At 34.7% G+C, this 26,727-nt stretch overlaps 2 protein-coding genes and 1 long non-coding RNA gene across 13 annotated transcripts in view; all 3 read left to right on the forward strand.

The window, feature by feature from the left end:
• The window catches only part of LOC127850214 (protein still life, isoform SIF type 1-like), a 353,922-nt gene that overhangs the window by 105,906 nt on the left and 221,289 nt on the right, over window positions 1-26,727 (forward strand). For 3 of the 8 annotated variants that reach the window (XR_008035134.1, XR_008035135.1, XR_008035136.1), the window contains exon 27: window positions 3,186-3,917. The exons of the other annotated variants lie outside the window; for them this stretch is intronic. The gene's annotated coding sequence lies outside the window, so the exon portion shown is untranslated. The remainder of the gene's footprint in view (window positions 1-3,185; window positions 3,918-26,727) is intronic. 8 annotated transcript variants of the gene reach the window in all.
• On the forward strand, window positions 3,925-7,477 carry LOC127850229 (uncharacterized). The gene is made up of 2 exons (XR_008035143.1): window positions 3,925-6,484; window positions 6,710-7,477. It is a non-coding gene; the product is annotated as an uncharacterized LOC127850229 (long non-coding RNA).
• The window catches only part of LOC127850221 (osteopetrosis-associated transmembrane protein 1-like), a 256,800-nt gene continuing 241,255 nt past the window's right edge, over window positions 11,183-26,727 (forward strand). The window contains exons 1-6 of one of the 4 annotated variants that reach the window (XR_008035138.1): window positions 11,183-11,646; window positions 13,233-13,335; window positions 15,714-15,829; window positions 16,764-16,889; window positions 21,111-21,276; window positions 22,123-24,676. Coding sequence is in view for 2 of the 4 variants with exons in the window: in XM_052383094.1 (XP_052239054.1) it covers window positions 11,254-11,646; window positions 13,233-13,335; window positions 15,714-15,829; window positions 16,764-16,889; window positions 21,111-21,276; window positions 22,123-22,235 (1,017 nt within the window). In the remaining 2 variants the exon portion in view is untranslated. Of the gene's footprint in view, window positions 11,647-13,232; window positions 13,336-15,713; window positions 15,830-16,763; window positions 16,890-21,110; window positions 21,277-22,122; window positions 25,029-26,727 lie in introns of those variants that run through there. The other 3 variants (XR_008035139.1, XM_052383094.1, XM_052383093.1) reach the window with 3 other exon arrangements.

Genomic DNA, 26,727 nt, shown 5'->3' on the forward strand with positions numbered 1-26,727 from the left:
GTTTAGCATTTCATCATTATTTATCTTCCCGTGTTGCCATTCTGTACATGATGCCAGTTGTATTGTACACCACACAAACACTACATGTACATAATTATAAAAAAGGATACCTTTTCTCAATTTTATAATTAAACTTTTTCTCAAACATTTGTAGACAAAAAACAATTACAATTAAAATATGACTACCCAAAAATGTTAAAGATAAATCTAACATTTTTATTAGAAATGACAAAAATGCAAATATATTCAGATTCTAATTTCATTACTTATATTTTGAGTTTTGTTTTAATGAATCATTTAATGTAAGTGCAGCAAAATGATGAAGCCATGTATTGTTTGTGTGCAAATTTGCCATGTCTTGGAAATCCAGCGTTTTATATGAATGCCACTGCTTCATCTTATATTGTCCTCTATTTCAGTTCATTTCTGCAGCAATATTTGTCTCTTATGTATATTATATTTTGGATATGATTGTTAGACTTTTTTCCAAGTTGATTTGTAGGAAATGTGTTTAACTTTTTTATTGTTAATTAACAGATTAAATACTACATAATTATATAGTATTTCCATACAAACTTAAAAAATCTATATATATTCCATTCTTTTAGTTATAATTATTATATAATATAGCTAAAATTACCCGGTATGCATTTTGTTTTTACTCGAATTACACTTGCCTGTTTTCTACTAAAAAAATTTCCTTTAGCAAATGTTAGCAAATACGACAAACCAGCTTTTGATATTTTTTCAAGAAAATCTTAATGTTAAACACATTCATTTACTGTAGTATTTTTGAATGTCATATTGTAACTTATTACAGAATTGTGTTATCTTTTTGAATGCCACTGTCATGTACTGTAAAATGTTATCTTTGCACTGGGCTTTTGTCTGTAGACCTTATTAATTTCTTAGAAACAACAGCTACTAAAATATTTACACTTAGAATTGCATACAATAAAATTATTTAATTGATTATGTCTCTGCAAGATGTTATTATACTTCAACTTAAACACTTTTTACCTATCTAACATATATAAAACATGAAATTTGATGACGCATATGTTTATACTCAACATCAAATCTGATGTGATAGGGCGATACAATTATTCTAAGAAACTTGAGTGTGAAACTTACTGTTTCTATATCACATAAAAGTGCCACACTTAAGCCGCGAAACATGTTTGTTTATTGTATCATCATGTTATGTATATATATGAGTTGTGTTCTGAGAAAACTGGGCATAATGCATGTGCGTAAAGTGTTGTCCCAGATTAGCCTGTGCAGTCTGCACAGGCTAATCAGGGACGACACTTTCTGCTTTTATGACATTTTTCGTTTAAATGAAGTCTCTTCTTAGCAAAAATCAAATTTAGGCGGAAATTGTCGTCCCTGATTAGCCTGTGCGGATTGCACAGGCTAATCTGGGATGACACTTTATGCACATGCATTATGCCCAGTTTTCTCAGAATGCGACTCGTATGGTTAGAGTACATTATAAAGTGGCTTACCCCTTCACTCTACCTCATCATCTCTCCCTTCCCTGTTTAAAAAAATTCCCCCTGTTATCTATTGCAAAATGTATTGGTTTTCTTATGTCAATTAGGTCAGTCTGTCTGACTCTGTTGGTTGGTGGGTTGCCTGATAGGTAAAACATTTTTTAGTATGGATCATCAATTTAATCAGTTTTTTTCATTTTAACTTTACCAAACTATATCAACATTTGTGTGCGCAAAGTATCATAAGAAAATCAGCCCAATCACCTTGGGCATTATTGAGTTATTGCTTATAAATATACATATGTAATTTCAATTAAAACTTGTTTGTTCTCTCTTTACAAGAGTTATAGTTTTCATCAAAATTTCAGAGTACTTGTTAAAAATGTTTCAAATTATAATATTAAAGTTGTATGTTCGACAGATTTTTGCCATAGAAAATTACCAAGATATGACCCTTATTTATTGAACAATTTATGTTTGAACAGTAATCTTGCCTGCTTTGGTGAACAGCGTATTTTATATTTTAAAAAAAGACACAAGAGGTCGATGAATTGCTCAAAAACTAAAAAGACATAAATGTTTTATGAACAGCTCTTGTCCGTTTCTATGTTTCTTTTTAATTGTCATATTGCATAGAAATATTATCATTGATAAGCATCGGTCACCATTGCATTTGTATTTATGCTTTGTAATGCACACATTTTTATTCGTCACACAAACATGCATATTCTTTATTCTTGAAAAACTCTGCAGGAAATGTAATAAGCTTACATGTGTTTCTAGCATTGTTGCATTTTATATACCTTATTGTATTGTTACTATAATCCCCTTAGTTGTTCTTCTGCATTTTCATGTGGTCATGCTCATAATGAGGCAGTACTTACTTAGTAAGCCTTCATTCTGTGTTTTTTGCATATTTTATAGCATGCCCAGTGTCTATTTGACATCTTTCTTATTATGTGTTACTAGTATTTGTTGATGTCTTACATTATAACTATGAAGTTCTTACTGAATTTACACATTTTAATATATTTATTGCTCCACCCATTATGTTTCCTGTGTTTATTTTATGCTCCGTACTTGGTTGCCATTGTAATTGAACCGTCTTTAGTCTGAAACCCAATCCCGAAAGGTGGTGGTAATATTAATAAGCTTAGCTCTGAAAACACGGGGCTTAATGTATATGCGTTAAGTGTCGTCCTAGATTGGCCAGTTTAGATCACACAGGCTAATCAGCTAGGAAACTTTCCGCCTAATTTGGATTATCGCAAAGAAGTGACTTACTTTAAACGCAAAATGTCATAAAAGTGGAAATAAAAGTCCTTGATTGGCCTCAATTAACCCATGAATAGAAGCCAGCATTGCATGTTTCTTCACAAACTTTACAAATAACTTAAAAAATAATTTACCCCCACAGTTGTTCAATGCTTTATGTTGAATAAGTCATTAGGCTGCTTAGAACTTTGCGTTACATAGTAATGATCCCAATCTAATAACTAGGTGGTCTGTACATTCAAGCATTTGCATAAGGCTCTAGACACGAAGTGATAGCGCACATGTAAAAGATGTGTTCATGAGTGTGTCACGAATGAGTTGTTGTGATGAATTTGTAATATCGTGTTCTTCCATTTTGCAAAATGTCTGTACATGCACTTAACATTTTTACAGTGCCTCGTCAATTTCTTACAGAAATCTCATCGGCATGATATGGTACAACGAAGGGCCAGTTTTCCTCGTGCAAGTGACTTTGTTAACTTAAACGTGTTACCGGAAGACTGCAGCCCGGTTTGACTCACGTGTTCGGAACTTATGCGTGTGTAGAACACAGTCAGTGAGGGCATGTTCATCAGACATGACCGAGGTCCGATATTGTGTATGTCAACGAAGATTGTCTCAATTAAAGAGGAAGTAATCAACAGTAATATGAAAACTTGAATGGCAAGAACTGGTAATCAGTAAGAACATACGAGCATATTCAAGTTGCAGTGTGTGATGAACGCGAACGTTGTCACAGGCAGTTTTGAAATAAGAGAACAATGTTCTTTGGGGGTTTTAGGGTGTGAATGGCTGACAACGTTCTTTAATGGATACGTTGTACATAATGGTATACACAGTTGGTTAATAGTAGAAACTTCAAGTGATTCCCCGATCAACGGACAACCCCATCTCTTGCACATTGTGGACATACGGTACCTGTTGTAAAAAAATACGTTTATGCACCTGTGTACATAAACCTCTGTGTGTGGTGTTGTGTGGTAAAGCTACATATGATGACACGAGTATGCGCATTGTTAACTTTTCTTTCACTAAATTATATTGGTAAACGAGTATGAGTCGTTAGTAGACAGTGTTACATGCACGAGTGCTAGAACACTCATGTAAGCATCCTTTTGTTTGCATAATTCCGTAATGATAAGATAGGTATGTGTCCTTGTGCAATACCAGAGTTATATCAATATATAGTTAATACAATAGTTATGACCAAACTAAACATCAATAACAGACACTTTGGTATTATAAGAAAGCATTGCGTGATGTTAATTGCGGGTTAGCGCCATTCTCAAACTGGTTCCGGGAATGGCGTTTGCCTGTTAGTAAGAAATGCAACTTAAAACACGTGAATTTAGAATGTAGTGGTATTCATATCGAATGGAAAGGCACATGTATGCAGTATTATTTATACAAAATGGACATCTTAACTGCTTTATTATATCGCAAGCGCCTGATTTCGTAAAGTCATTGTTTAATCCACAATCATTTTTTTAGTTAAAACACGGACTCTAGATGAGAGTAAATATACGCTCCGTGGTTAAACTACTTTCAAAACTAGGGAAGTACAAGACATTTTCCTTATATATATTTAATACTCGTAAATTGAGATGACACGATTGTTCCTCTTCATCTAGAGCGGGTGTACCTATTTCCGAACACTTAAGCCACTTATAATGATGTTCGGAATTACGATCACTTTCAATCAAAGCGAGACAATAATCAACTAGATATGTGCATATGATATACTTAAGTTCAATATAGAATTATAAAATGGTCCAACCAAAAAGAAATTATTTACAAAGCATACGGGTATCCGACTGTTCCTATTCCGAAAATATGTTCGTAATTCCGAACCGAAGTGTTCGTAATTCCGAACAAGATGACCTTTTTAAAATAAAAATCCCGACGATTCCATTTAATTGAAACAGTTTGAAAAATACCAACTTAGAAACAAGTTCTGTAATAAAAACGATAACATGTAAGTTCGATAAATGACAAGGTCGTTAAAAAAAGTAATATAGAGCAATAGATCTGGAGGGTTCGGTAAATTAATATTTTTTAAAAACGTCAACAAAACAAGGATATTAACACGCATTTAGATACTTTACAGTTATTCACGCCCTTTGTTCAGACATATTCAACTCTTACCTTTTTACCGAACTTTTCATTTACCAAACTCTCCGTCAATTAGTGAAAATGCAAAGAACACTGTAATCCATTACCACAATAGGATTTTTGTTATTTATTCAAATTACACAAATAAACATTACATTTAAAAAGTAAATTGTTGGACTGACGGATATAATTACATACGAATATTTTGGCGAAAATCAACCAGTCTCTATTCAAACCAGGCAGCGTAAACGTTAATGTCAGAAGTCGCGTTGATGTCATCCACAAGTGTGAAACATAATTTTAGTGATGTTACGTTTATAATTTCGGTAACTTCAAACGAATGAATGTATCATTTTAAGTCCCCAATATTTAATGCTTAATGGCTTGAGCATTAAATACATATTAGCTATCTAAATACAAACATCAGTTAATTTGATACTCAATGCAAGTGATTTCGTTCCAAAGAATTATTTTATGTCTATTTTACTCATTTCATATTTCAAATATAAATTCTATCATGCAAAACGCAGTGTTGCAAAACGCACACTTTTATTTCTTCAAACTTAATACAGCCGGGATTCAATCATAAATTTCGTGAAATTATGTACAAAAGCATGAAACTGTATTCACCCGGTTTTCGGTAATACATCTTGTGACAACATGTTTTAAAAATAATGTGCTCGTTTCGTTGTAGTGCTTCGTTGCACCCTACTTTGGTCCATGTGAATTACCGTGTCGCTAATGTAGACTAACCACAATAGTTATATCATCTCGTTAAGTTAATGTGTTTTGCGACTCAATGCGTAAACATCATAACTAGACAGATCCTTTTAAAGCCCCATTAACACTCAACATCAACGAATATGTCGTTAATTATTTCGTAAAATAACGTTAACCCATACAAAATCAGTGTTCCGTATATAATAGCCATAATTTCAACGCTAGATGTGGTCTGGTAACAATGTATCTTGTTAAATCTATGTTACCATACCACATCTAGCTTTCATTCTGGCTGTTGTTTGTTTAGTAAATACACAATGGTCTGGTCTAAGGCTATTTCTTGTTTGGCACAAAAGGTTAAAATACTTCCTGAGGCACCCATGCTTGTTTTTGAACACCAAAGAAGATGGCTTAATATATCCTCGCGTAAAATATGGTTATGTTCACGTTCGTCGTTGTAAAGTATTTCTTATTGAGCTTTCACAATATGGTACAGGCCTAAATGCACACATATGGATTGTCCAGTGATTTCCCGTTTCATTAGTCCAGCTTGGAAACCCATTGTACCTAGAAAAAGATATAAGGCCAATCATTTACACTAACATACTCAGTCAATTTTGGAAAAAGTTTTTTAGTAAATAAAGATGGAAAAGTAGGTTATATGTTTTAGAGGATTGACAAAGAGACATTCTTCCACTTCTTACAACCTCGGCAGTTTGATTCATCATACAGGGGTCGTATGACTGCCTCTTCTCTCCAACTTGACGGCTCATTACTGCAAAAGAAAAACAAAACCAATTATTATAAGTCATCGGACATGCAACATAAAAAAGGATCAAATTTAGTCAATCGTTCGGTATTTGGATCAGTCCTTGAATGTGGTATGTAATTCCGAACACTATCAATTCCTCCTTTACACAGCCCTACATCTTGATCATGAGGGTCACACATGATCAGAACATGTTTCTAGATTATTATTTTTCATAGAACCTACTGAAACGAAATTATGTGTTTTGATATAACCTTAGCAAATAAGTGTAAAAAATTGGCGATCAAATAATTTCACTTACCGGAAGGCTGTGTATATCGGCAAATGTATTTATCAGAAAAACTGGCTGCACCTTTACCTCAAAATTGCACCGAAAAGAAAGAGAAAGGAAGTGATGTCAAACTAATTACGTTAGATTCCTGATATCTTTTACGGCACAAGATTGGATAAGAAATTTATATGGTGTTTGGAATCAGGAACATGGTCGGATTATGAAGCACCCGCTCTAAGCAAAAATATAAAATTGTAATTCGAAATATGATGCCTTTAGTCAGCCCTCACAAACCCAGTATCTATGTGGGTAGGTCAGTAATAACATAAATGCAGCTGCAGATGAAGAATAAAAGGATCACAACTCTCGTTATTAAAGGCTTAACAAAGATCTAGAATATTCTAGGTCTTTGGGTTTAAGCATCAACTGACAGAAATCATCATCGATGATATGCACCAGGGAATCTTACTGCTCCGCGAACGCGCGGATGAATATATAGATTTACAGACAGCAGCCTGTAGTATAAAACAGTAGTTCAAATAAGGTTACGCATATGCAAACCGGTAATTCTAACTCAAAGGTTACACCAGTAAGATTTAATTTTCGCATATGTAAACTCAAGAGTCTAAAGTTAAGACTCTCTTTTCAGTACCACTGTAACATAATTTTGGTTTGCACTAACAGTCATCAAAATTGCTATTCGTATGCGGAACTTGAATAAAAACCATCGTCTTTTTCATGAGATCTCTTTGGATTCTATTGTTTAACTGTTTCTGTTGGTTTTTTGTTGTTGTTGTTTTCCTTTTCTGTACGATTAAAAATATTAAAACTGAATTTACACGTCGTGTGTTTGTTGAAAGTACATGGAATGCAATACATATGAGCAGTCCGCACGGGCTAATCAGGAACGACACCTTCCGTCTTAACTGGATTTTAGCTAAAAAGACACGTCCTTTTAACGAAAAATACCATAAAAGCGGAAAGTGTCGTCCCTGATAATAATGTTTTGACGACACTATACACATGCATGGTAGATCTATATCACATGATAATTTACAAACCTGACACGGACGGAACGCGAAAACAGTCGAGTAGAAACTGCAAACATTGCAGTTTTCATTTTAACTTCACCAGCTGTCAACGCACATCTTCCTGCTCGTTGCGAAAATGTACATTACATGAACTTTTAATAGCATGCTAAAACACGTTAGGTGCGCATGTTATTAAAATAAACACCGAAGTACAGACATAATCACTGCGTCTAAATTGCCCTCTAACCCGTATTTACTGAAACATAGAGGAAACACTTAAGGAAAACTTCATTGTAAAAGCTAAAAGCTGAATATCAGTCTTTCTCATCGACCAATCTGCAAATAAATAATGTATCCTTTCAAGTATGTCGATTTGTGAAAACAAATGTAATTGCGTGGCCACAACTGTACACTGCTTGTTTTGTACAGATAAGATAAAGGACTTATGTTTGCGTATAAGCCATTATTAGCGAAAGCCCTCTATGTTGTTAACGGCATATTTAATAATCTATGTGTTTAATGTTCATGATGTTGTTGCACACCAGATGGTTGATTGGTGTATTAGCTGGATGCGTCACAATACAAGCTTTATGTATTTCAAAGTTAACGAGGTCTTTGCGCGCCGGAGGCTGCATTAGCTGCGAACCCGGATGGTTTGCAGTGCGCATGTCATACTTATCTATGTATGCGTCCAATTAAACGTAAAATGCTTTATCTTCCTGGTTTTGTGAACAAATCTACTTTCAATTGACGAATACAAAATCACATATTCCACGGCACATGTATAGGTCGGCACAAAAACAGTCGGTATTTTGAAATGACTAACGTTTTTTATGTCTGCGTCGTGAAGTCAGTGACAGGTTTACTCAATGTTCAGAGTTGTTTAAATTAACAATATATCCGGATAATATAAATGTTTCATAAAACTTCCATGAGCGATTGGTAAGGAAATAAAGAATCAAACGCCAATAAATGGTCACTTTTTGACACATAAAGAAGGCTGCTTGGAGCAAAAAATGTGGTATATTCGAGTGGCCAATTGCGGCAATACGATGCCGGAACAGAAATAGGGTTAATGAATAATGTTTTATAACCGCTGTCTTATTAACAAAAAAGAATATTTCATTGTGTTAATCAATTACTGTATGCGAGCTTAAAAAAGACAGCACGGTTCATAGAATAATGCGTCAACAATGCCCTCAGCCCTAAAAGCTTGGGTGCCAGATCAAGCTGTAAATCGTTAATCACGCCTGCAAGTATACTAGTATTGAAAGTAATATTATGAGACTAATTTGTAAATCAGAAATAATGTTCTCGCAAAAAATCGTCTTGAAAACAAATGCATGGTCAGTCTAGAAAATGCAATAATGTGTGATTTTTCAGCGCTTTTTTCATCAACATTGTTTAAGCGTCAACGTATGTCTTGTGTTTTAATTTGCTTTTTCGCCTTTGGCCAAACCATACAGTTGAACAATAAAGAGATTATTTATTAAGTGCAGTTGGAAGATGTATGTCATAGAAGCCAAATAATAATGGGTCATTGATTAATGTTATTTTGAATTCAACTTTCAACACGTCGTATGCAGTTTATATGTCAGTATCTAAATATACAGTATTCAATTGATACTGGTCTTAAGACTTATTCTTATTCGCAATATAAATGATTCTGGTTTGTAACTAGCCCTTAGAGAAAATGGTTGTGTTGTGAGTCCATTCAAATAAAGGGTTCATCATTCTGACATTATGAAAAAAGTACGCGGTACATACCAAAGGTCATTGGATCTATTCTAGAAAGTATTAGTGTCTTAGCCAAAATGTCAACGCTAGTTCTGGTATGGTAACATAGATTTAATGAGATAGAAAATGCTCGTTTTTATTTTTTCAGCCACAATTTATTTCACGTGAATTTCCCGCGACGATATCCGAACATTTATGACTGGGTCACGCGAGTTGTGTATCGTGTTATTTCTTAAAAGTTGACCCAGTATTAAAAAAAAGACTGCAAGACATATACATTCCCAAAAAGGAAATTCATTTCTGCGTTGAATAAGACCAAGATCGTGAAAATCGCTGCAAAATTGATGAAGAAATGGCTGTTCAAAACGATGCATCCCGTTTTCGGGTGATTTCGAGTTGGATACCTTGTTATACGCGTATATGTATATATTTGATAGTGAATTTTTTTTCAGAAAATTTGATTTTTCGTTATAATATGACAATTTATCATTCAAAATGATGTTTTTACTAATTAATATCATAGCCACACGCTAACCACCTGTGGAACGAACGAGGGATTTGCTTCTGACAGTAAATGAGAACAATGTCGTGCTTCCGACGCTGCCGAACGTCAATCTCTCGTTTGCTATAAGGAACACAGATTTTGTATTGGTTAACTTTATTTTACGAAATATTCGTAGATTTTGAGAATTTATTTGGCTTTAAATGGGGCCTAAACAGTGTTCTGTTTCATTTAGGTAACAGGTTTTCAGAACCCGATAATATCTGGTCGTGGCCACTAACATGTGATAGATTTAGTTTAGAAGCTGCAATTATAGAGTAGGATTATACTCTATAGATGTCTTAGTCGGATTTTAATTACAACTGAAAATAAAAACATCGTAGGAGGCATCACGTTATGGCGCCCTAAGACCGTTTTAAACCCCAAATTTCATATTTCGCATTTTCCGTTCAAGGATATTGTTTATTTGTTTTTGTCGTTTTTTATTGTAATGTGTAAAATGGTATGCCAATGGGTCAATCGTTTAAATAAATGACCTATTAATGTTGATCAGAATGGACTCCTGCTGCTGAAACTGGATCTCAACTGTGTTATTTATATTTGATCACCTTCATAAGTCCAACATTTCAAGAGAATAGTGAGCGTTAAAGTGGCGAAACCGTAATGTATGTTCCACGGCTAAGGACACTATTATAGTTACTAAGGTAACGCAATCATAACACGTATAAACTAAACCAACATGAACAACAAAGACACAAACGAGAACGCTTAGCTGACAATGTGGTGTTTGTAACACTAACTGATACTGTCATGGCATCTTATCGTATCCGTGAAGTTAAAACGCGTCGAACAAGTCAAACGCATGTATGTATGTAACCGGTATGTCACAAGATTCCAAACGCAAATTTACTAAAAGAATATTGGATAGAATGTTGAACCATATATACAATGAACATCTTTATACTAACTTAAATGTGTTCTTGCTGGTTTATGATACCATGACCACTATGCAAGTCGTACAGACTTGAAGAACAAACGTTTATACTACATCTATCATATGTTTTGCAAACACTGTCTCACAGTTATCTCTACATAGATATCGGTCTCGTAGAGGTGCCCTTAATGAAAACAAATCATACAATGAATAAACCGCTAGTTCTTGATCCATGGCATCGGAGCATGTATTTCGTTAGGATAAGTCATAGACCGAAAGGTCTTGTAACCGTATTGACTTGCAACCGCCCAAAACGGAGTCACATGACTCTCTGTTTATTGGTCATATGATTTCGCGAAGCAGTAACGGCAGTCATTACTTAAACGAGTAGCTTGTCAGTTATTGTATGGATATAGGAGCAAAAACACTTAAACGCAGATATAATACATATTGCATTAAAAACGTTGACATGGGAATTCTCTATATATGTTACATTTTAGCTTTACAACAAACTTTGATTTCTGGTTTGACACATTTTGGGACAGTGTTTGATAATGTAGAATGTCCTAACATTGGGCGAACAAACACTCAACTTTTGCAAAGTGACTTGCTATATAGTGAAATTTTAACAGTAGGACATTACATTCCCGATAAATGCATGAACTATGTAGCTGATTTTGGGGACGATGCATCTATGTTTACTAAATGTTCCGTAAGCAATGCTAGACCATTCCGGTTTTGTGAGAATTGCTATTGCCATTATGTCAAAGCTTCAAATGTTTATAAAAGACTAGTCCAGGTAAATATGATATAAAAAATGTTAATTTATTTTGTATAATGAATGCTTTTTGTATATTTATATATTGAGGACCATATTTTATTAATTTATTGACTTGTATAATGACCACATATTAAAACTGGATATTCAAGTAAGGACTAGTGTAATATCTGTTATAATAATAAACCAAAGAATAGAAGCATTATATTGCATTGACCACTATGATTGAAGAATGTTATTAAAAAATAGCTCATAATTTTTTTAAGTGGCGAATAAAAAAATGGCAAACATGGGTGGCGAAATAAAATTTTAACCCAGCGAGAGCCCTGAGTAATAGTATTTGTCACATTTTATAATGAAAATTGATATTGTCGTTATTTGCAAGTAACAAATAAAAAAAAAATTCTTGTGTGTTTCTTCACCATTTTGGAAACGGGGCCCTTTGAATAGGGAAAAGTTGTGTTGTTTTGACATAATTTGGGACATGTAACCCAGCCAGTAAAATCCCCAACCACAATGGGAATTGAACCCGGGACCTCCCGGTTCCAAATCAGGCAGACACTTTACCGCGTTGCTATAAAAGCTAGCTCATATAGCAAGGCAGTATAAGTTCTCTTTATACCCAACCCAGCTACAAACATTAGTTTAGCTTTTTGTTTTCTAAAAACTAATGCCAGTTGTTTGTCCACTTATCAAACCAATACAATGCAGACCACTAAACATTGATGTTTCACATAAATTAATAAATTGTTCAAATAATATTCAGAAAATAGTTTGTACATATTGCAAAAATCTAAATTAATCATAAGTTGGATAAGAACAGTGCTCCATCGTGTTGCACAATTTACACATGTTCAATTGAAATATCCCTCTCCTGATTGAATGTAAAATAGTTCACTTTATGAGTCATGTGCAAAGTGCACATGTTTGTTTACTTCCAGACAATGGAGAACGTTTGTGTTCATGACACTCTTAAACACATTTATTGTCAATATTATCCAGAAATGGTTAGTTTTGTAAGTAATAAACTGATTAATGACTAAAGTATAAGTTGAATGATTGATCATTTTATTTGTCCCCGAAGGACAGTCCTGTGTTTTGGTCAAATATCCTGACAATTTTTATGGAATGTCCCAATTTTGACCAGAAAAGATTCTGGCATGTATGATAAAAGCAATGTCAGCATCTTATTAATTTACTATTGTTCAACTGAAAGAGCTTTCTGAAAGACAGCGCTTCCACTAGTCTTCAAAAGTTGGAAGTCTCCCAGTAAACTAAATGTTGACTTGTTAACAAAATATCAAAAATTTTAAACCTTCAATTGGAAATTTTTAGGTCCTATTTGGGAAAAAATAAACTTTTTCTAGAGGCCCAAAATGTGTATGAAAAATCAATGTTCTGCAAACAGTTGTAACTTAATTTGATTTTTTTTGCTGTACGGACACATTTTAACAATACGGAAATTTGTAAACAGTAGACTATTCAATGGAAACATAGATTTGTAACATTACAACATTATGGTAACATAGATTGGTAACATTACAAGTTCTTGTTTATTATTATACTCATATACTGATAATTTTGCCAAGGTGTTCTTGTATTTTCAGGATGACTTTTGTAACAATCAGTTGCTTATAGCTGACAAGGTACAAATCATCCACAATATAAACAGGTCCATGGACAGAATATGGCAAGATGCAGATTGTGATAGTAAGTATTGCTTGGTCAGGACAATTAAATAATTGAGCCACATTATGGGAAAACTGGGCTTAATGCATGTGTGTTTGTCTTCACAGACCGCAAAAGCTAATCAACTACAACGCTTTTATGGAATTTTTGTTTTAAAGGAAGTCTTTTGTAAACTATAATACAGCCTAGGCAGAAAGTGTTGTCCCTGATTAGCCTGTGCAGACTAATGCAGACTGGCTAATCTGGGAGGAAACCTTGCACACATTAAACACAGTTTTCCCAGAACAATGCTAAGTAACCTGTCATTCCATAAAGCTAACCTGTATTATCATCAGCAGGACCTAATACCATGTTCAGCTGGAGTTATTTGCTTGTCTGAGACTCTGTTTTTATTCAATTTGTAGCATATTTGTGAGAGTTTTACTTTAGGGAAAATTTAAGACAAGCTGTACATTTAAAATAAAGTTTTCTGCCAGAAATCTGGAGTTTTTTTATTACAAATGGTTAAAATATTACTCACTGCAACAGTATTTACTTGTTTAAAACATATTAATGTGCAATTCCCTTTAAAAAAATGCATTTCCAGAGACTTAAGGACTCTCATTATTTCCATAAATATTCTTTCGTTGTCCTTAAGGAGTTGTGTAATTTGTTATTGTTTTCAGTCAACTCAAGTGAGTGTCAAGGTTTTCCATTATGTATTTACATAAATGTTTGCAGAAAATGTGACAAAACCCTAGATGGATATATAAACTTTTACATTTTTAGCTCACCTGAGCACAACGTGCTCATGGTGAGCTTTTGTGATCGCCTTTTGTCCGTCGTCGTTTGTCCGTTGTCGTCGTGCGTTGTGCGACGTCAACATTTGCCTTGTTCACTCTCTATAGGCCACATTTATGAAATCTTCATGAAATTTGGTCAGAAGATTGGTTTCAATCATGAATGATATCTTGGATGAGTTTGAAAATGGCTACGTTTGCTCGAAAAACATGGCTGCCAAGGGGCGGGGCATTTTCCCTTATATGGCTATAAGAAAACCTTGTTAATACTCTAGAGGCCACATTTATTTTCCGATCTTCATGAAACTTGCTCTGAAGGTTTGTCCCACTGATATCTTTGATGAGTTTAAAATAGGTAATCTTTTGTTGAAAAACATGGCTGCCAAGGGGCGGGGCATTATTCCTTATATGGCTATAGTAAAATCTTGTTAACACTCTAAAAGCCACATTTATTGTTCAATCTTAATGAAACTTAGTCAGAAGATTCATCCCAATAATATCTTGGACGAGTTTGAAAATGAGCTGGTTGGTTGAAAAACATGGCCGCCAGGGGACAGGACATTTTTCCTTATATGGCTTTAGTAAAACCTTGTTAATACTCTAGAGGCCACATTTATTGTCCAATCTTGATGAAATATGGTCAGAAGATTTGTCTAAATGATATCTTGGATGAGTTCGAAAATGGTTACGTTTGCTTGAATAACATGGCCGCCAAGGGGCGGGGCATTTTTGCTTATATGGCTATATAAGGCTATTGTAAAATCTTGTTAACACTCTAGAGGCCACATTTATAGTCCGATCTTCATGAAACTCGGTCAGAAGATTCATCCCAATAATATCTTGGACGAGTTCAAAAATGATGCCGGTTGGTTGAAAAACATGGCCACCACAGGGGCGGGGCTATTTTCTTTATATGGGTATAGTAAAACCTTGTTAACACTCTAGAGGTCACATTTATTTTCCGATCATCATGAAACTTGGTCAGAAGATTTGTCCCAATGATATCTTGGATGAGTTCGAAAATGGTTTTGGTTGCTTTAAAAACATGGCCACCAGGGGCGGGGCATTTTTTCTTATATGACTATATATGGCTAAAGTAAAACCTTGTTAACACTCTAGAGGCCACATTTATTGTCCAATCTTCATGAAATTTGGTCAGAAGATTGGTCTCAATGATATCTTGGATGAGTTCGAAAATAATTATGTTTGCTTGAAAAAAATGGCTACCATGGGGTGGGGCATTTTTCCTTATATGGCTATAGTATAATCTTGTTAACACTCAAGAGGCCACATTTACTGTCCGATCTTCATGAAACTTGGTCAGAAGATTCATCCCAATAATATCTTGGATGACTTCAAAAATGATGCCGGTTTGTTGAAAAACATGGCTGCCAGGGGGCGGGGCATTTTTCCTTATATGGCTATAGTAAAACCTTGTTAACACTCTAGAGGCCACATTTATTTTCCAATCTTCATGAAACTTGGATCAGAAGATTTGTCCTAATAATATCTTGTTATCTCAGGTTAGCAACTTTGGGCCTTTCAGGCCCTCTTGTTGACAATTTGTTATTAAAATTGTCTGATTTGAATATAGTAAGACAGAACAAATACATTTTCCAGAGTGTTTTGAGTATCTACGTGAAGACAACGGAACTGTTCATTCTGCACTTACGTCACAGACTCGAGAATTCCTAGATCTCTATCGGAACTTCACCACGTGCATCAATGAAACTGAGGTTGGTTGTGCTGTCATTGAAAAATATTAGGCTTTTTCCATTTGGTAAACACTTTGGTGACTTTTGATAAAAATGAACCATTTTGTAACTTGTTTAATCGTGAAAGTTAAGAGTCATATACTAGAAGCAATACTTCAAAAAAAAATCTTGAACAAAGTATTTTACAATGAAAATTGTTTTCGAAAAACTTAGCTTAACGCGTTTGCGTATTGTCATCCCAGATTAGCCTATGCACACTGCACAGGCTTATCAGGGACGTTATTTTTTTATCTAGATTGGATTTTTGTTATAAGAGACTTTCTCTCAACCAAAAATTCCATAAAAGCGGATGTGATGAAGCTTTCAGCACTTTGATTAGCTCAATTTTTCCAGGATGCAGTTCTTAATGGATTTTGGGTTTGTTGTAATCCCTGTCATAAGCTTTAAAGGAACTGATTTTTATGCCCCTAAAGGAGGGCATAATAGTGTCTGTCTGTCTTTCCGTCACATTTTGCATTTAGGTTTTGAAAAATGCTCATGACTTCTATATCGCTTCAGATGAAACCTTCATATTTGGTATGCATGTGTATATGGACAAGGCCTTTTCATACGCACACAAATTTTGACACCTTGACCTTGAACTTAGGGTCCGCGTTTAGGTTTCGAAATTTGTGTTAAGGTTTCATGCTCATAACTTTTATCAAAGAGTTTTTCGGAGGCATATGTCATCCTATGGAGACAGCTCTTGTTCAGTTATATGACTGTGCGTCTATTCATCAGTAGTGAATTCTAATTGTTAAGCAGCTTGCTGTGAGTGTTTTTACTGCACACCATGAAATCAAACAAGGTGCATAGCAACAGTATTCCTCATATTATTATAATATCTCAGTCTGTATAACAGTCACACTTGTGTGTTGCTATCCATGTTGACTGTAGACTTTTATCTAAATTTCAGTCGTCTGCCAATCAAACCGTATGCGACACATGTCGGCCATACTATAGGAAAATGAACGAGAAATTTGACAATCTGCTCAACGACAGAAAGGACCCTGAGCATGTCTGCATGGATATTGTAGATATGGTAAGGAATTCATTTTGTGGATAATCACTGTCCAATCTGGTGATTTGAAATAATCATTATTAAAATTAAACATTTCTTTGGTAATCTTGATAAGAATTATGTTTTTGAAGAACCCAATGTAATGTTTAAATATGTGTTAGTACTCTTACTAAACAATATGAATAAACATTTTAAATGTTAATAAACACAAAATGTTGGATCAAACATAATTTTACATTATTTGTTGTTTTTTTTTTTAATTGTGATTATTTTGATGTGATTAAGTTCAACATGTACACTGAAACCTAAAAAAATATTTTGTAAACGCTTTTTACTGTGCACACTGTTTAGCGCAATCCTTATCATGGTTAAATGACAATTCCTTGCCATGGCTAAATGACAATTTCTTGCCATGGTTAAAAGACAATTCCTTGCCATGGTTAAACGACAATTCCTTGCCACTGTTTAACAAATCATGAAATCAAGCGGCAAGAGCTAATTATTGTTAGTAACAAAAGGTGAGAAAGTAGACCTCAGAGCCATGTTAAGCCCTTTGAATTATTAGTTGTTGTTGTTTTGGTGAAATTCCAGATGGAAATGTTGCCACTTTCCAGACCTACAGAAGTATATTTTTTACCAAATGACTGCTCTAAATTCCAAATTAAATATTTCCAACATTGGTGCATGTTTGTGTTTCATTCATCTCTGTATTAAGCTTTATGAGTTGAACCTAAGATAGTTTAATTTTAAAGGAGCTTTTATGATCACTGTTGGTGTGAAGACTGTACACCAATATTCATTTGTTCTTTGTTTTCAACCATGACTTAAGGTTAGGTTTCCTTTTGGAGGATTTGTATCGCAATTAATTTGTTAAAGGGGAACCCAAAGTCCATGTACATTTTGAGTGAAAGTGCATGGTTTTAACCTTTCAAATTCTTATAAAAGTTCTAAATACATATAAGCGTAGGATGAGTCTGATGCTTTAAGCATACTACCAGTGTCTAGGCCAAGTCGCATAACCATTTTAATGGTCTTTGTAATTGTCAATTAAGGCCCCGGACTTAGAAGAACAAATTTACATGCATCAGAGCGTGACCAAATGTGCTGAATTTAGAAAGAAATTCCATTATCAACACTCTTACCCCGGGAACCTCAGTTATGGCTCTTGATTAATATATAACAGTATTCTTTGTTCCGCTGCCGGCCACCCCTGCCGTGGTGGTACGGTAACAGGACAAGGTTCCAGGCATATGCACGCAGGTCCGTTGTTGCACAACAACAATATTTAATATTTGTATGGAAGGATGACGAAGTCCGAGTTCCGGTTAAGACATAAATATATTTTTCTATTGGGTTCCCATGGTATTCATATAATGGCATTGGTAATTACATCATACAAGTACATAGATTATACACATTCACAATCTGGTACATTGATTAATTATAATATTGTCATATCTAGGCATAACTGTCTCTGAGCTCTGTACCCATCATAACAATGGAGAAACATGGCCGCTGTTTATTGTCCCCTACCGGTTTCACTGGAGGGGACTTATGGTTTGCACTCCGTCAGTCTGTCTGTCAGTCAGTCCGTCACACTTTTCTTGATCCTGCGCTAACTTTAAAGTTCTTAATATTTTTTCATGAAACTTGCAACATGGATAGATGGCAATATGGACATTATGCACGTCATTTCATTTTGTTCCTACGTCAAAAATTGTGGTTGCTATGGCAACAAAATTTTTTAAAAATCTGAAAATGGTGGAATTTCTGACAATGGTGGAGCTGGTAGGGGACCATATTGCTTGACAATAGCCTTGTTATTATTGTTGGACATCAGGAAAGTAACTGGTTATTTATTAAAACATATACGGAGCAGCTCCGGGTGCAACTGTTCTGAAAGTGCGGGAATGTTTACTTTGTTATATACCTCGCTTTCTGTCATCCGGAGTGGTTGATATTTAAATTACAAAGGAGGTTTCGCCGGAAAAGTGTTAGGAAAGATTGGCAAATGCTCCGGAAAAGTCTGGGTTTATATACTCTATGAATCACTCTGGATGATGTCATAAAAATTATGACGTGTACGGATCTCTGTAGAATAAGAATTTACGGTCATAACCGAGCATTGTTTCGGCAATGTTCGTAGCGCACGGAACATGCCGAAGTGTTCAGTTTGAAGTCAACATGTATATTTAAAGATAATATGTTCTTAACAATTATTTATATAACTATAGTAAACCAATATAAACTCTGACATCTTGCTAGTTAGAGTGAAAACAGTAGAATATAATTTAAGATCCATTATACTGCAAAAGATTGAGGGAACACCAATGACGACAATTTGATTCGTCTTGGAATAAGTACTATATTTAGATCGAGGTCTCCCGGACATGTAGGTTGTTTAGCAAATAAAGTTACAATTAATTATGCGTAGTAGCATTTCATGACGAAAGCTTTCTAACATCTTTCAAGTAGATAACACCATCTTTGTCCTCTTTGTCTATCTTTTTTGGGGGATGTAGAGTGCTGCACTACAGATCTGTGGATTGCTTGTTAGATTTTCGGCCCGGACACATAAAGTGGGGTGATAAGTAATTCAACAATTCTTTGCCCATCCTTTCCATATCTCAGATTAAGGTACCGCAGTAGTCATTTACTGGCAAAAGTATGCTCAAAGTACTGGTTTATTACTGCTTTAATAGGATGTGTTAGTGGTCTTAAAGACCCCTGGGACTGAGGTACAGTTGAAAAAGGAATACAAAATCCACACAAACAAACAAAACAAACTTATCATAAACAAACCATTAACAGGGATGGAAACTAACTTTATATTGCTGGATGCCCAGACGGGCAACCAACTCCTGAAATTAGGCTGCCCAGCAAGAAATCTATGAGCCCAGAGCTTTTCTAATTCTATTTATACATTTTGTTTTTCAATGAACATACAATGTGAGTAATAAAATAACATAATTTACACATTTTGTACATTGTTTTCAATTATTATTTATGATCTGATAATTTAAATATCAGCAATTTCAGCAAAGCTAAACAGGCCCATAAGACTGTTCATATTTCTTAATGCTATCAATTTTACACAAGGAGCAAACTGTCACAATATTTACACTGGATACCGTTCTTATCCTTTGTTAGCCATGGTCTATTTTCCATCCATCAAAGTCGAAGCTCAAGCTTATGTCTTTATTGAACGTATTCCTTTTTGTATTTGCATTTTTCTGAAATGTTTGGCTTTTCTGGCACTGAAAGACACCTTGAACAAAATGCAACATTTTAAAAGTTTTGTTACGCTGTGGGCGCAGCCATTTTAGAAAGAAATTATTTAGCGTCTGTCATCATTGGCTGATTCACTTTATTTGATGTTTTGTAAGACTCAATTTAATTGGCTGTGACCATTTCATGCCAGAGGGGTAAAAGTTTTGATGAAAATGGCACAATGTATTGATTCATAAGAACAGCTTTGTCAAAAAGCTATTTGCTTGTACAGACTTCCGGCTTTTGAAATTCAATTGCCTGGCGTAAAAAGTAGTCACCCCAGGTCAGTGGGCCACAGTTAATTTCCATCCCTGCTTGATATATATTTTCACAGACTAGACTGGGCATTACTCACGTTTTACAAACAAACAGCTCTTCTTTATCTGAAGCGTTGAATTTATGTCAAATGTCCATATCGCTAAGCATTGATAGCCTGTCTGGTTTGATGCGCTCGAGACGAGAAGTCTCATTCTCATGATATATCTGATACATTTGGGCATATAGAATGCAAAATGGCGCACTAGAATCAGGACAACACTGAAAAGTGAAATTCAAATGTTCTCAATTATAATGCATACAAAATATATCTTCCTCTTATGTATATTCAATTATATTCATGAATGACGGTGACAATTAAAGGATCCTGTTGAACTACTCTTTATATTGATATTATGTTCTATATAGTCCCATTCTGTTCACGAAAAATATACTTGACAAAGAAAAGATCAGTTATATATTTAGAACAAAAATTACCGGTTCAACACATTTAAAAATTATCATAAGGAGCATTTACATTTTGATAGCTAAGTCATATCTATGTGATATTGTAAGCATGAATTTACATGAATTTTGGAGTAATATGATTTACCTTCAAACATTTACTGATATAAACATCTACTGCCCTGAAAAAAAAACACAATTAGACACCTGCGTATTGTTATTGTGGTATGATAACAAATATCCTTATTACAGATGAATTACACACGTATAACCTGGGGTGAGGAGCTGAACTGCACGATTAGCCACAGGAACTTAGGGGCCATTTGGGCGGCCGTGGTAGTCCTGGGGCTGACCCCTATAGGGTTCTATGCAAGCTTTGCTGTCTACGGGGCCAAGCGGACACGCTCACCCATGAGACGTATGTACTGATGATGATGATGTAATGAAGTGTTATAAAGTAAACAAAGATTAACGAGGGTGATACAATTATTGATGACAATCAATTCCTAAACATGATTATTTAAATTAAATGTTCCAATAATGTTTAAATATTCTTTTATTTGTATGCCCACATTTTTTTATGTACACCCTATCTTTTTACTGTACGCTCATTGAATATAAAATGATTTTATTACTACAACAACAACAGCAACACATGTTATCTTATTTGTTAGATTCATGATAACACAACATTGATGATAGTACTTAGATTTTATTCTGTACATTCCAAACCTGCAAACCAGTGCACAATTGTAAACTTAAGCATAACAATCAGACATCAGTCACATACTGTTAAGGTGCAATCAGACATCAGTGACATACTATAAAGTTGCAATCAGACATCAGTCGCATAGTGTTAAAGTCCAATCAGACATTAGTCACATACTATAAAGGTGCAATCAGACATCAGTCACATACTATAAAGGTGCAATCAGACATTAGCCACATACTATAAAGGTGCAATCAGACATCAGTCACAAAATGTCACCAAGCCAGCAAGAATTATCATGAGGCTAAAGCAAAAGCAAAATACAAGTCTGCACAGGCTAATCTGAGACAACACTTACCCCTAAACTGGAATTTTGCAAAAATTTGACTTCATTTAAACAAAAAATACTATTGTATATGAATGATCATCCCTGATTAGCCTCACAAATGTAAAAGGCTAGTTTGGGACAACATTTTATGCCCAAGCATTAAACCCAGTTTGCCCAAAACAACACTCATTTAAGTATAGTATTGTTAGTGCTGGTTTCTGTTGCAGAAAAGAGACTTCAAAGTCTTGCATATGGAAGTTTGGAGAGTCCTCGTGCTGAGACTGTGAACGAAGACGAATCGCCAGGCAACCATGTTTCCAATCATGTGACAGCATCTTAGTCAGACCTCCCCATCGAAACAAACACCATGTGATATGCTCCATAATTGTACAGTTTTTACATTCCGGATTCTTAATGGGTCCTACCAACGTACAAAACAAAATTTGTGATGTGCTTATTATGTTGACATCCTTGATTGAACAGCCTTATAACCTGACCCGGTGTGGCCCTTTCCTTGATCAATCATGTTTCTATTTATAATTCTGAATTCTTGCAGTTACTAATAACTATACGATAGTTATGTAAATGTCCTCACACAGTCATGGTTGACAGGAACTTGTATTTTTGATAATACATTCCATAACATGTCTGATAAAGTTCATATGACCTTAACCCTTTGCATGCTGGGAAATTTGTCGTCTGCTAAAATGTTGTCTGCTGAATTTCTAAAATTAGCATTTTCTTTGATTTTTTTCAAAGAATATCAGAATAGCAAACAGTTTGGATCCTGATGAGACGCCACGTTCTGTGGCGTCTCATCTGGATCCAAACTGTTTGCAAAGGCTTTCGAAATTCGGTTCCCGCACTGAAAGGGTTAATACCAATTAAATGTCATCCTTCATTCAAAATGTTTAAAGTTATGCCCCTTTTTAAAGTTAGATATTCTATAAAATCATGCCCTTTGTTTGTTTTATGTTTTTATATTCTGCACAAAGCATATTTCAAACTGTATATGAGGTGTCAACTTGAAACATCATAGGCAGGTAGATCTCATTTGTGTTAGGGGAGGGGGGCGGAGTGCAGTCGAATAGTAACTAAAACTGTCTCTTCCATATTTTAAAGTTATGGCCTTTTTCATATTACTTTACTTAAATTTTGTCTCGTGCATATGCTTACAGTTTTAAGATGTTTAAATTTTAAACTTAAACTAAGGAAGGTAGACCTAACTGAGGTGATGTGAAGGTGAAAAAAAGAGACATTTCTCTTGTATCCATATTTTGAGAGTTATTGCCCTTTATTAGTTTGCATACATTAATTTTCTCCACAACATATGTTGACAATTACAAAATGTATCAGGTTGGAACGTAATATGTAGGCAGATCTCAGTGTGGTGACGTGCAGTGCATAACAACCATCACTCCTCCTATCATATTTTCACTGTTATTGCCCTTTTTATGTACATGCTGAAGTGTTTTCCAGAAAATACCTTGACTATAATATTAAGACAAAGTAAATCTTCATATGTTGAAAGCTTGCATTGTTGAGAAACCAGTTCTTAACACTCAACTGCCAATGACCTCTGACATGTGGCATGCGGAGGGTATTTAAGACATGACAGTGACAGTTCATTTTTGGTATTCGGGTGGTTGTACTTGTACTCATTTCGTTTATTGTTGATTCTGTCTACTAGTATATCATTTGTATTATTTTAAGACAAATCTGTTTGTTTATATATATATTGTCTTGTATATTTATTTATTCATTTATTAATGCATTTTACATGACTGTTGTTAACTGCTGGATGGAACAAAGATGTATTTTGAGATTACATTACAGTTTTATATAAGCCTGCAATACATGTATGCTTCTGTTACTAGTAATTACTGCTTATGGCAAAACTATTTGAATATTTTATCTAATGATTGACATTCAAACAGTTGAAACACCATTTACTTATTGGCAAATATGTATCATATTTAATACCCAATATTGTCCAACTTATTTTTTTTTGTTGTTGCTAGATTTGAATCCAGATGTCACTCAAAACTACAAAATGGATTAATTTCAATGTTCCTGGTCTCGTTTCACGTGTCACTGCTATTAAAATCTACTGTACTGCTGGTGTCAGTTGACACAAATATCATCGCTGGTTACATACAATGAAGTAGGTAAATCACCACTGATAATTGGTTTTCATTATTGGTTATTTAAACTAATGCTCTTTAGTGAAAACAACACATCATGATACAAAAGCTTCAACACACATTAAGCCATTACGCCTGAAAACTTTGCTAAAATTGGATTATAGATTCATGTTTTATATCAGTGACATGTTTAGCTTTTGTAACTATGTGATTACTAGTGCAATTCAAAGGGGCACAGCGATTATTTTGTTATGTTTGTAATCTTCACATTAGAAAACATATTAGCAGTGATGATCTTGGATATTTGGTTTATTTGATAAAAAAATATTTAACATATTTATACTTATCGTTCAAATATTCAAATTTTTTACTAAATGAAAATTATGAATTTGTCCTATCCCTATAAATGACACAATATCACAAAACAGAATAATTTGCTTCCCTTAAATTAAGTTAAATATCACGTTTAAAAAAGATGTTTGTAGACCATCGACTGCTTTGGTTACATTATCTTGATTAATATATTACCAATACAACCATTTTATTTATTGTTGATCGAAGAACAATGGTAAGCAAATGTTTTATTGTATTTCTTAAAGTCATCATGGTAGGTTTAAATTTAACTTGCGTACACTAGGTAACCATTTTAGTCTTTGAATTGCTTTGTGCAATAAGTGAAATGTTGTTTATTTTGTGTATTCATAACATGCACTTTACTCTTGGAAATCTGGGCGTAATGCGTGTCCATAAAATGTCCTCCAAAATAAGCCTTGAAGTCAGGGAGGATACTTTCGGAATTCATGAAATTGTATGTTTAAAGGAAATCTCTTCTTAACAAAATCCAGTCTAGACAGAGAGTTTCGTGCTGAATATGCTGTGCAGACTGCACAGACTTATCTGGGACGTTACTAAACCCACATTCATTAAGCCCCGTTTTTTCAGAGCAGGGCGTAAATATTTCATGTAAATAAACAAAATGGTTTCAATTTTGCTTGATTTAGTTTTTCTCTATATCCTTAAAGGGGCTGTCCAATGTTTTGGTAAATCGATAAAAATAAAAACAGTTGTTTCAGATTTGCAAATTTTCGTTTTAGTTATGATATTTTTGAGGAAATAGAAATACTGACCATTTACCATGCTCTTAAATATCTATTATATGCATCTTTTGATGATTTGAAAACCTGAAAATTATAAAGTGTCGTGCGACGTGAAACGACTGAATAATTTGGAAAGTTCTGTTGTTGTCGTTTTATTTTGGGATACTACGAGGATTGCTTATATAAGTAAAAAATACATCCACTCTAAGCATGAGCATGGATGGTCGAGTGGTCTAGGCGGGAGACTTTTTACTCCAGGACTGCAGGGGTCAGTGGTTCGAGCCCTGTTGAGGATTACTTTTTTTAAATTGTAATTTTTTTTTTTTTATGCCCCCCTTCGAAGAAGAGGGAGTATATTGCTTTGCTCATGTCGGTCTGTCTGTCGGTCCGTCCACCAGGTGGTTGTCAGACGATAACTCAAGAACGCTTGTGCCTAGGATCATGAAACTTCATAGGTACATTGATCATGACTCGCAGATGACCCCTATTGATTTTGAGGTCACTAGGTCAAAGGTCAAGGTCATGGTGACCAGAAATAGTAAAATGGTTTTTGAATGATAACTCAAGAACGCATACGCCTAGGATCATAAAACTTCATGGGTAGATTGATCATGACTCGCAGATGACCCCTATTGATTTTGAGGTCACTAGGTCAAAGGTCAAGGTCACGGTGACCCGAAATAGTAAAATGGTTTCCGGATGATAACTCAAGAATGCATACGCCTAGGATCATGAAACTTCATGGGTAGATTGATCATGACTCGCAGATGACCCCTATTGATTTTGAGGTCACTAGTTTACTATATAGACTTGCATCATGCATAGATTAGTGTACTGCTTTGTACGTTGTTAAATATTATATGTTCAAGAATAAAAGAAACATTAAATGGGTGGATTTGGTCAGCTGTATCGGGAGGAGGAGGCTGAATATGTCCTGAAATTAGTCAGTGAAAACCAAGAATTGGTCAGGGACAAGTCAGTGAAAAGTCAGGGAATTTTATTTCATCAGGTGGGTGGCAACCCAGATAAACTACATAGCAACTTCATATTTTCCTTACTGGGGGGCATTGTATTTCTCAAAGAAATCTTGTTTACTGGAGATTTTTATTTCAAAAATTTTATCAAAATAAAGCATTTAATGACAAGCTTCAATACATGTGAAAATCTGTTGGACAGCCCCTGGAACATAGGCTTTTTTTAATAAAACGAGAAGCATTCAAAACTTACATGCCATAGTTGGGCAATAAAAAGGGCCTTTATAGTGATGATAAACTTCAGAACAGTAGTAAGGCAATATATATGTGCCCTTATAGTGATGATACACTTCAGAACAGTAGTAAGGCAATATATATGTGCCCTTATAGTGATGATAAACTTCAGAACAGTAGTAAGGCAATATATATGTGCCCTTATAGTGATGATAAACTTCAGAACAGTAGTAAGGCAATATATATGTGCCCTTATAGTGATGATAAACTTCAGAACAGTAGTAAGGCAATATATATGTGCCCTTATAGTAGTGATAAACTTCCATGCAGTATTTGGCAAAAATAAAGGCCCTTATAGTGATAATACAATTCCATATAGTAGT

This window comes from Dreissena polymorpha, chromosome 11, assembly GCF_020536995.1.
Source record: "Dreissena polymorpha isolate Duluth1 chromosome 11, UMN_Dpol_1.0, whole genome shotgun sequence".
In the NCBI taxonomy this organism is placed as follows: Eukaryota; Metazoa; Mollusca; class Bivalvia; order Myida; family Dreissenidae; genus Dreissena; species Dreissena polymorpha.